The sequence below is a fragment of the Formica exsecta genome, unplaced genomic scaffold, assembly GCF_003651465.1.
Source record: "Formica exsecta isolate Colony F162 unplaced genomic scaffold, ASM365146v1 scaffold453, whole genome shotgun sequence".
Classification (NCBI taxonomy): domain Eukaryota; kingdom Metazoa; phylum Arthropoda; class Insecta; order Hymenoptera; family Formicidae; genus Formica; species Formica exsecta.
Window position 1 is genome coordinate 37,783 of NW_021851768.1, and position 11,850 is coordinate 49,632.

The 11,850-nt window shown below is 47.1% G+C and overlaps 1 protein-coding gene across 1 annotated transcript; it reads right to left on the reverse strand.

Moving 5' to 3' along the window:
- Positions 1-1,747: 1,747 nt before the first annotated feature.
- On the reverse strand, positions 1,748-3,667 carry LOC115240853. The gene has a single exon (XM_029816245.1). It carries the CDS (start codon positions 3,665-3,667, stop codon positions 1,748-1,750), a length of 1,920 nt encoding a protein of 639 aa, XP_029672105.1.
- Positions 3,668-11,850: the final 8,183 nt, after the last annotated feature.

Consider the following 11,850-nt stretch of genomic DNA (forward strand, 5'->3'; position numbering starts at 1 on the left):
CGATTTTGAAGTCGGAGAGTTTAATCTTGGTCCGGGCTTTCTGAATCACTTCCTCGTATTGCCCTTGCGGGCAGGTGACAGTGACCGCCGCTGTTTTTGGCAGCCCTCGCTTTTTGGGGGCGGTCTCTGCACTCTTCTGTCCAGGCTTCGCTTTGCCCTTTGCTGCCGTTTGTGCAGTGTCGGGTTTGGCGGGGCCAGGTTTAGATGTTGTTGCCTGACTCTTTTTCTTCTTGCCTTCCTTTCTGACTACAGTTGCCCAGATTTCTCCCTGGGTTGAAGCTGTGGTTTTCGATTGGGAGGAGGAGGAGGAGGATGTTTCCTTATTTCCTACTGGCACTGCATTTGGCACCTTGGAGGTGATGGTCCTTTCCTTAGTATCTCCCGGGGCTTTCTTTTTAGAGGGCCCCGGGGTGGGAACAGGGTGGGCCGTTTTTAACTTGGTGCTACTCTCCTTAGTATCTCTTTGTTGCTGTTTTTTAACGGCAGCGGAGGTGGGAACAGGAGTAATTGCAGTTCCGGTTCCTAGTTCCTTTCTTTTCCTAGTATCCCTGTCTTTGGTTGAAGGAGGGTTTGTTATCCCTGGTTTTCTGGGCTGGGGGCCTTGCCCGATGATTTCCCCAAAAACCTCTTCCATCCTCCCGCACCAGACGCTAAAGAGACTATCCAAGCGCTTGTTTATCAGGCTGTCTAGAGTTGACAGTCTGACTGGAGCACTCTCACTGTGGTCCTCCAGCACCTTGGTGACTCCCTTGATTGGCGGTCTTATGGCTTGTGGCCATTCCTCCTTGGGAGGCAGTGTAACACTCAGTGTTGTGAACGCGTCACTGTCCGCTTGTTCCATGGGAGTATCCGTTTCCATGACCTCCTGTGCAGGTGGTATGTATCCTGTCCTGGCCCGGTTAACAAGATGAGGGTGAACGTACTGGCTTTCAAGTGCCAGTCGAAGATTCTCCCTCACTTGTTCCGCCTCTTTTTGAAGCCGTTGGTTCTCCATACGGATGGCCAGTAGCTGTTTGCGGAGGGCCTCCTCGTCGTTGGCGAGTTGCCGAAGGGAGCGGATGGCCAAGAACGGGGCGCATGCCAGGCTGCAAATGACCGTGTTGAGCTCGTATTCCTTTGGAGCTGTGTTGTCGTCTTGACGCCAGAAGATTTTTTGTAGGTTGCAGTCCTCAGGGGCGACGAGTATCTGGCGATACATCTTCTCGATGTCGCTCGCCAGCACGAATCGATGCATGCGCCATCGCAGCAGCACGTCATCAAAGGCGGGCAAGAGGTTCGGCCCCATCTTGAGGTGCCGGTTGAGGCACACGCCGGACGCCACGGTCGACGAGCCGTTGAAGACGACCCGGATCTTGGCCGAGAAGCTTGCCTTGCGCATCACGCCGTGGTGAGGCAGGAAGCACTCGGAGGGCATTGCTGTGCCCGGCCGAGCAGGGGACATGTGCCCCAGGGCCTCGTACTCCTGCATGAAGGCAGAGTACAGACGTCGCAGTTGCTCGTCACGGGCGAACCTCCGCTTCATTTGCCCGAGCAGGCGGGCGGCAGCGAACTTCGTCCCCGTAAGGTCCGGTAGCGGCGGAGTGAGCGGGAGTCGGACCACGAAGCGGCCGCTGACGTCTCGTGAATGCGTCCGGGCGAAGTGTTCCTCGGCTTCCTTCTCGGCGACGGTGAGTGGCGCAGCGGTGGCGTCCATTTCTTCCTGCCGCCAAAACTGCTGCACCAGGGAGTGGAGGCCATCGTCTCCGCATCAATGGTATGTGTGAACGGTCCGCGCGGCGGCCGTGATGCCGACGGCGCCCGACAGGATCCAACCCAACGTTGTCTTTTGTACCACAGGTTGGTGGCGTCCTCCGCGGCGGATACCTGGCTGGAGGATGTCCGCGCAGACATCGGCGTCCAGGAGAAGCTCTACTGGATCGGCGGCGAAGAAGTCCGGGTCGGCCAGCTCCAGGTTGTCGAGGTGCCGCCAGGAGTGCCGGTCTGCACGGAGGCCGCCGCTGGTCGTCGTCAGCCGGTCCAAAACGAAGGCCGAGATCTGCATGGGCGGGCCGTCGTTCGCAGAGCATAATGTAGTGCTCTTGGTGACACATCGTACACTGACCGCTTTTGCTCTCCGGTTTCCGGGCGTAAAGAACGCGCGGCGGACGCCCGAAACGAAGGCCGAGATCTGCATGGGCGGGCCGTCGCGCAGCGGCGAGAGCGCGAGCTCAACCTGGCCCCGATCGCCCGTGGATCGCCCGCCAACGCCGACGATAACGATGGAGGTAGGTGCGCGGGCCAGCTGCAGACGCTGCGCTAGCGATTCGGCCACGAGCGTGATTTCGGAGCCATGATCCACCAAGGCGCGCACGGCGTACAGGACTCCGAATTTGTCGGCCACTCGAACGCGCGCGGTCGCGAGAAGCACTGCCGGTGCGGGCCTCGCGCTTCGGTTCGCGAAGAGCGACAATCTGGCGACCTCGGAGGTGTTGCCCGCGTGATGGAGAAGCGAATGATGCCGTTCGCCGCACGACGAGCACGTCTTCTTGGACGGGCACTCGCTTGCCCTGTGCCTCCCAAGGCAGTTGAAGCACAGCTGGTTTGCTTCGACGTGCTTCCTTCTTTCCGACGCCGTCTTTGCCTTGAACGCGTCGTAGAGCATAATGTAGTGCTCTTGGTGACACATCGTACACTGACCGCGTTTGCTCTCCGGTTTCCGGGCGTAAAGAACGCGCGGCGGACGCCCGGAATTCGTAGCCGGTTTCGCGGGACTCGTCTCCGGTTTGCTCGGCACCAACGACTCAAGCGTGTGTAGCCGTCGGTCTAGGAACTGGATCAACTCCGCGTACGACGGCGGATCCGTCGTGTCGCTCATCGCACTCTCCCACTCGCGTTGCAACCGGGTGTCCAACAGATCCACCACGAGATGCACGAAGAGATCTTCCCCGCGCGCGATCGGTCGTCCGATGCGCTCGAGTGAGCCGACGGTACTTAGCACTCCGTGATAAAGTTTGCGTAGGTCCGCACTTGACTCACCCCTCATTCGCTGGATTGCTGTCAACCTCGCGATGTAGGACCGCACGAGCAAGCGCTTGTTCTCGTAGTAATCCGTGAGAACCTTCCACGCGCGACCAAAGTTCTCGCCTGTAGCAGGTAGACTTCGAATCATGAGCTCTGCTTCTCCTTTCAGGCACGCCTTTAGGTAGTGAAGCTTCTCGACGTCAGCGGCGGATGCATCCCTTCCGATGAGAGAGTCGAAGAGGTCGCGGAACGAAGGCCAATCCTCGTAGAGTCCGGAGAACTGCGGGAGCTGGATCCTCGGCAGGGTCGTTCGCGCCGGCTGTGACGGAGCCGGTCCGAAGGCTGCATTCTCGACCTTCTCCGCGGCTCGGAGGCGTCGAAGGGTGTCAAGGATCATACCCTTTTGCGTCACGTAAGCTTCCTCCGCTAAGGTTGGCATGTCGGTGTTTACATACGCCCTCTCCGACAGGGCCTCCCAGAGTTCGAGCAGCTTGTCATGCTGAAACTGGAACTTCGCCCAGTTTGCCTTGAGGGCTTGGAGTCGCGCTTCCGCCAGCCCGATCCAGATGTTGGCGGTTCCCGACTTCCGCAAGTTCTCGTATGCACGAGCGATGCGCCTGTACAAGTCTGACTGCAAAAGCACAGTTGGGTCTTTGTCTTTATTCATTTTTGTCTTTCAGGTGAACAGCGGAAGAGCACAGACGGTATCACTGCAGGCACTGCACTCACTCCACGCACAGGCACCGGATAGCAAGAGATCCGGCTCGAAGGACCAGCAAATGTTTGCGATATTACGTGGACGTGCGAGCGAGGATGCCGCGAAAGACTCTGCGCGCGAGATGCGACGGCCGACGGATCGGCAAAACGCGCGAGTAGTTAGACGCCGGTGATTCTCGGTCGAACACCCTGTATACGCCGTGATTAACACGAGAGTCGCGCGAATGCACACGGATGCAATCGTGATATGCACGCGGTGGATAAACAGCGAAAGATCGTCTGTCTCGGAATAACTCCGGTAGTCACACACAACGGTAGCGAAATAAACTATCTCAACTAAACGTTCAAAAATCTCTAATCACTTGAAAAGCGTACGCACGTCGATAACTCTCAGCGGAATGCGCCGCGCTCGGTCCGCGGCTTACTTTTATTACATCGCCTCTTCCTCGAAGGATCCGGAAGATTCTGGAAATTTGCGTATTTCCGCCGATCGTTTTTACTTGACTTGTTTGTCGCAATTTGATCTTCGGATCCTTCGCGAAGGGCGACGGCGTTTGTTTTGCCTGAATTTCCGCTCGGTCGCGAAAAGGCCGCCTTCGATTGGGCGCCAGGGCCGGCGGCTCGCAATGATGCGATAGGTGTGCGATGCCGACCTGCCGCCGGTCCCGATTCGTGCGGCAACATGTCGCGCGGCAGTTTCGAGTCGCCTCTCGAACGTCGCCTAATCTCAAACAGTATCGTTACAAATTTTTTTAACAGTTATTTTTTAGGGATGAATATTAAACATTTTTTGCGTACAAGAGAGTTGGGATTTTTTTATATACTTAGTTATATTTTATGGGAAAATTATTTTTCAAAGGAAAATTTTTAAAAAATTATTTTTTTGGGATAAATTTTTAGGGATATTTGTTTATACGACTGTTATTATCGCGGTCTTTTTTGTCCGGATTATAACGTCTTGTGTCGTTAATTTACATTTTTCGGTAAATATAGCGAATAGGGGACCCAGTCCCAATGACCTTGACTTCATTTCCGCATGTTAATTCCATTGGTTGTTTTGCTCGTATGGTATAACCATGAATTCCCGTTGCTTAGAGCTATCCATATTGTTGTGTTTGTGTGTATGTGTCGGACGTTACAATTGTTTGTGTATGTTTTTAATTGTACGTACGCTTGCACTTCGCATAGTGCTCCTTTATCTAAATAATATACGGTATAATTCTGTTCGTAAACATATTGATCATTATTTCGCATGCATTTATTTAAATCGCTTTCGGTAGGCGTAAAATATGTTCGGCTATCTATGTCTATCGCTATTATCGGTTGGTTTACTTCTATGAATATAAACGTATTGCTAAATTTGTGCGTCGGTAGTGGGATTGCTTTTATTATTTCATACTCTGGGTATGTGATTAGCGGAACTTTTATAATTGTAAATATATTTGTATTATCGTAATACCGGCTAATTGTTAAGAACTTTTCGATTGTTCTCCAATTTTCTGTGGATATTTGGAATGGGAAGTGCGTTCTCTGCGGTATTTGTGACGCGGTTTCCTTGAGGTTATCTAGGATGATTTCTATATGTAATAATATTAAGTCGATTATCCCTCTTTTCGCATTAGTCAAGTGCGCGATAATGTCCATAAGATCGTTTGTTAGATCTTTTATTATGGCATTTAATATAATAAAATGTTCGTCGAGATCTTCTCGTTGTCCGTAGCCGACTTCTGCTTGTAGCCAGATTTGTCGCATTTTTTCTGTTATATTCAGAAATTGTTCTTCGTTCTCTTGCAGAATTTTTTCAATGTTATCCACATGCGCAATCGTTGCGGTTAATATCTTGATTTGATTTTTCATTGCGTACTGCAGCGTTTGCTGATTTCTTTCCATTAGATTTAATTGCTCTTTTATAATTTTTTCGTCATCTGCGTCCATTGTGGCGAAAAGTGTTTTGGCTATTGTTCCTAGACCGTTGATTAATCCTCATCGTGTCTTCTTAAGCCCTTGGTACGGGATTTTCAGACGTTTTAGCAATTTTGCTGCTTGTTCTCTGTCCTTTTCTGCTATTTGTAGCAGGTTGTGGCAGGTTTTTTTCATTTCTTTCTGCAATGGTTTATGGTAGCATAAGCCTCTCGTTTGTGCCATATAGTTTTCTAGTTATCCCTGTCGATGGTCCATTGCGGCGATATCTAGTCTTATCACCACTTTCCAAGTAGACTCGATTTGGTTTATCTTGCCCATTCTTTCGAAGTAGATACCTGGTTCATATCTGAACTCTTTTATTTCGATGTACGAAAGTTTTTTTCGCGTGTTGTCTTATCGCGTTGTGCGAAAGTTTTTCGAGTTTTTCGGGTGTTATGGCTCCTAAGCCTATCAGCTGCCATGAGCTGATTTTTAGTGCTGCTCAAAATTCTGTTAGGGGTCCGTATCCTTTAATGGAGAATCTGGAAGTGTCGGACTATTTTGCCCGTTCCTTTCGGGACCAGATCTCGGCGCCCGCGCTTGTTTGCGAGGTCGAATTGCTGGGTCTCCCGGATTTAGTGGTTAATCGTGAAGTTGTCTTTGTGCCCGGAGTGCCTCTGGACGCGCCGCTGCCCCATATTAATCGGGGTCGCAGGCTTGAGTTCCGGTGAGATTCTCGTCCCGTGGGTCGCGGCGCCGTGGCGCGGAAGCCTCGTCCCGTTGGCGCTGGTCGTATCCGGTCGCCTCTTCTTCAGGTCCTGCGAGAGTGGAACCTGAGTCGAGATGCTGGACATGGAAGTGGAGGGCGTTAAAGTAGGAATTTTTTATTTCTGTTTCTCTTATTATTTATCCTACTTTTATTTTATTCGCTCATTTTTCCTTTTCTTTCTCTTCTTATTCCTACTTTTTAATTTTCAATAAACGGTTTTAACCGGTTTATGTGGACGCGTATGGTTTTTTTTCCCATTTCTATTGTATAGTTCACTTCCGAATTCTTTTTGATTATCGTGTAAGGTCCGGTCCATAGGGAGTCCAATTTCTTCGATCGTCCTCGGCGAATGGTTTCGTCGTACAGGGGGACTTTTTCTCCTACCTTGAGCTTAATTTGTTTAGTCTTTTTATCGTAGTTTTCATTTTCTTTTTAGATGCTCTTTTGCAACTTGTGACGCGCGTAATTTTTCTTTTAATTCTTGTGCGTAATCATCATATGTATACATGGGTTTAGGCGGTTGCGACAATGTCGTCGGTAGTGTTGCTCGGTAAATTAATTCGAAGGGTGTGAACCCTGTCGCTGTGTGCGGTGTCCATCGCGAATTCTTTCGCAATTGTTGCGGCTTCTTGGTTCGGTATCGGAATTGCTTTATTAAATTTTGTTAAATTGTCTTGGAAAGTTAGAATATATTTATTTCCATTATTTGTAATAGTTAATGGACCTATGATATTTAAAGCACATTTCTCGAGGAGCTTATCGGCAATATCCGTTATTATTAGTGATGTTTTAATTTTCCGCGATAGTTTGTTTTTCTGACAAAATTCGCATTTTGTTATATAGTATATTATATGTAAACATCGCGTAGGGAGTCCATTTGTCCCAATCCGTTTAATCAGCGTTTATATAATGTCGGAAACATTCGGCTAGAGTACGGTGGGATCGTTCTAGCGCTCCGTTGCTTTCTGGATGATACGCGGTTGTTTGAATCTTTTTGATTTTTAATAATTTGCAAGTGATCTTAAATATTTCACTTAAAAAATTTGTTCCTTCATCCGTTAATATTTTTTCTGGGATACCGTGCTCGAAAATTATTTTCATCGCGAATTCTTTCGCAATTGTTGCGGCTTCTTGGTTCGGTATCGGAATTGCTTTATTAAATTTTGTTAAATTGTCTTGGAAAGTTAGAATATATTTATTTCCATTATTTGTAATAGTTAATGGACCTATGATATTTAAAGCACATTTCTCGAGGAGCTTATCGGCAATATCCGTTATTATTAGTGATGTTTTAATTTTCCGCGATAGTTTGTTTTTCTGACAAAATTCGCATTTTGTTATATAGTCTTCAACATCTTTTGTCAATCCTCGCCAATTGTGCATTAAGGCGAAATCGATTAATTGTGCGCTCTTTTCCTTGATGCCCTCCCACAGGTGCATCGTGATATTCATATAGAATACGTCGCTTCTCGTCTTCCGTATATTCTCGCGTTATTTTCGTGTCGTTGGTCTCATCCTCCTCGACTTTGTTGATATCCACCACATGTCGACTTAGCGCGTTAGCGTTTCTATTCGCTGTCCCGGCCTTGTGTACGATCTCATAGTCATATTCTTCTAATTTCAATCTCCATCTCATTAATCGAGATCCGGGGTCGGTTACATTGAATAACCATACGAGCGATTTATGATCTGTAACTATCGTAAATTTTGTCCCGTATAAGTACGGTCGAAAATGTTTAACGGCCCATACTATTGCTAATAGTTCTTTTTCGGTCGTATTATAATTTTGTTCGGCCTTTGATCTTATCTGTCCTTGCGATAATATCGCTCTGATTGCATAGTCTGATGCATCGGTCGTTACGATAAATTCTTTTTCGAAATCTGGATATTTTAATAAGGGTGCCGTCGTTAATTTTTCTTTACGCATTTCAAATGCTTGTTGTTGTTCCTGCGTCCACTCGAATTTATTTTTCTCTTTTGTTAGCTTCGTTAATGGCTTCGCAATTTTTGAGAAATTCTCGATAAATTTTCTATAATATCCGGTTAATCCTATAAAAACTTGAATATCTTTTACTTTCCTAGGCGTCAGAAAGTTTCTTACGGCTTCCAATTTGGATGGATCCGGCGATATTCCATTTTCTGTAATTATGTAACCTAAGTATGTCACTTCTTTTCGTAGGAATTCGCATTTGTCCGGCTGTAATTTTAGATTGTTTTCTCGCAATCTTCATAAGACTTCGATGAGTCCCTTGTTATGGTCTTGTAAGCTGGCTCCGTAGATTACGATGTCATCTAAATATACATTTTATTCCTTGTATGCCTGTCAGTATTGAATTCATTAGTCTTTGAAATGTGGCTGGCGTATTTTTTAATCCGAAGGGCATTCTATTGTACTCGTAATGCCCGTGAGGTGTAGAAAAAGCAGTTTTGCATTTGTCATCTTCTTCCATCGGAAGTTTGCTGTATCCGGATGCTAAATCGAGGGTGGTAAAGTACTGGCGTTTCCAAGCTGATCTAATATATCCGTTATATTCGGTAAGGGAAATGAATCTCCTATAGTTAAATCATTCAATTTTCTGAAATCTACGACTACTCGTAATTTCGGTTTTCCTGACGCATCGGCTTTCTTAGGGACTACCAATAACGGTGCGTTCCATTGGCTCGTGCTTAATCGGATTATTTCATTTTTTAACATTTCTCGGACTTGTCGATTTACTTCCTCTTATGCTTCTCCAGCAGGCGGTAAGGCCTGCTTTGCATTGACCGGTGAGCTCTCTGCTCGCGTTGCAATTTTATGAGCGATGGTGTCTGTGCATGTCAGTGGTTCTCCTTCCAGATGCATCACGTCGCTAAAATCCCTGCAGATTTCAATTATCATTTTCTTTTCTCCTTTATTTAAATGTTGTGTACGTAATAATTGTAATACTTTTTCACTACGCGGGATTACTTCCTCTTTATTTGGCGTTCGTATTACGTTGATTTCTTCTGTTTCACTCTGTTTGATTTCCTCTATAATTACTTGCGGCATCGGCAATTCGATGGTGTCGTCCGTTGTATTTAGAATGCTTGCTGCGCATAGATAATTCATAGGTTCTACTAGGCAATTATCTATAAATATTCCTGGTATTGTTTCTTCTGCTTGTATCACGCCTATCGTGTTCTTATCAGTAGCGATTTGTATTATTGTTTCGCTACATGGTTTCAACGTCTTTCTTAGATAGGGGTAAAGCTTTAAGATATGTTGTCCTATCTTTAATTGTTTTGTTTTATAGTTGCAAATGGCTTGATGTTTTCGTAGGAAATCAACTCCTAGTATTTCGTCATAAATAGTGTTATAGGGTCGGTTCTAAGCCAAATCTTCCGAGGGGTGGTGAAGGAAGGGGGGATTTCGGTAGCGAGGGGGAATGACGTCACGCGGGCGGGGGGGATTTCGGTGGCGAGGGGGAATGACGTCACGCGGGCGGGGATGCTTATCGCGGGAGCATAATCGGCGCGATGTATTACAAAGGCGGGTGCCGATTGATACGGATGCTTGAATTTATAAACATAATAATAAACAAATAGCGTCTCGCACTATTGCACATGCGGCATTACTGAATTTAAGTGAGCGTTGATAGGATTTTATATTAATATTAATTTTATGGATAGGAAGTATAGACTATGCATGGTGACGCAAGTTAGCCACCGATTGATACGGATGCTTGAATTTATAAGCCTTATAAACAAATAGCGTCTCGCACTATTGCACGTGCGGCATTACTGAATTTAAAGATGATAAGGCGAACACCGATATCCGGCTACTAGAATTCGCGTCGGGACATGTTTATCGGTGTATTCACAGAGGCGGTTGTCGATGTCTGAAATATAAACAAAATAGAACCATCGCAATGGCCTCTTCATTTTCTTTCCAGGAAGAGCCGCTCGCACTATTGCACGTGCGGCATTACTGAATTAAAAAATGATAAGACGAGCGCCGATGTCCGGCTGGTAGAATTCGCGTCGGGACATATTTATCGGTGTATTTACAAAGGCGGATGCCGATGTCTAAAATATAGTCCGGCTGCTCGAATTTATAAATAATATAAACGATAGAACCATCGCGGTACCATAACGCGATAGATGAAAAATATATAATGAAGAACTAAGGGATTCAAAAACTCAGTATGCGATTTGAAAGCTTGCGGTCCGTATATCGGTAGAAAGGGTACTTTTTTTTGAGTGCCAAGTGTTCGGTATAGAGGAAGATTTTGTCGTGATAATCAGCAAAATGGAAATAGATAATAATTTCGAAGCAATATTAGATGAGTCGTCCGATGAAGATCAAATGGAAATATATAATAATTTTGAAGCAGTATTAGATGAATCGTCCGACGAAGATCACGCATTGTCGGATGACAGTGATTACATTAGCCATCAAAGTGAGGGCCATGAGGAAAGTGTTAATAAGATAGTGCCTTATTCGCAAATTATTGTATTGAACGGAATTTTGCACCATATACTTTTATTATTCCACGGGCGATGCTTTAGATTTATGTACTACATGTATAATCACTATAGCAGACACTGATTTCGGGTACATGTATGCGGTTCGAACTCGTGGGTTGAGCGCCTATCGGGCGCGTCTCCGGGCGACGGATAGGAGGACGCCCAGGTTGCCTCCAGGTTTGACTACCCGAGTAGGCTCCTGGGTAGTAGTGGCTATAACCGGCCTCGCGGGCGTAAAACCCTGTCTGGGGCTGGGAAGGTTACTGTCGCGGACCGACTCCCCAAGCCCAGTGTTGTTCTCGGGGACGCTTTCTCGCGCATGCGCAGCGCATTGGTAGAGAAATCCAGCGACGGCGTATGTAGTACATATTTGTGTACGTACATTACTTACAATAATATGTTTAATGCCAGAAATTTTTTAAACTAATTATAATCGTCTTTTATTAATCTTTTATTATTTATTTGTGATTCATTAATTTGTAAAACATTTTAGATTGATACCTCTGGGGCATCGGGCAAAACTCCAGAATATTTAGCCTTATCCGGGCATGCGGGGCTCTGCCCGGGCGGACTTCCGTTCCCTAGCTTTTTGTGGGGCCAATTATGGTACTCCTCCGTCGGTGCAGAAAGCGGTGAAGAGGCCTAGGGCTCAGATTACTGGGCCCTACGTCTCTGCCGTGGACCCCCTGGCGAGGGCAATTGTGCAGGAGGGCTACCCCGAACAGGCGGTGACTCCTGAGCAGTTGAATTTGCTGCGGGGAACGGTAATCAGTGAGCTGGCGGGGATCTGAGAGGGTCCCCTGCCTCGCTTCACGGGGACTGTGGTGCTGCGTAATGGCGCCGTAGTCATTAGAGGGGAAGATGGGATGGCGCTCAATTGGCTCTCGGAGCGAATTGGGCACATCTCTCCCTGGGAGGGTGCCAAGCTCAGGGTGGTGGGCTTAGATGCGCTTCAAAAGCGGCACAGGTAGGCTGTT

Excerpts from the sequence above, each read along its gene's own strand:
- LOC115240853 (XM_029816245.1), bottom strand. The coding sequence starts at position 3,667 with ATGAATAAAGACAAAGACCCAACTGTGCTTTTGCAGTCAGACTTGTAC.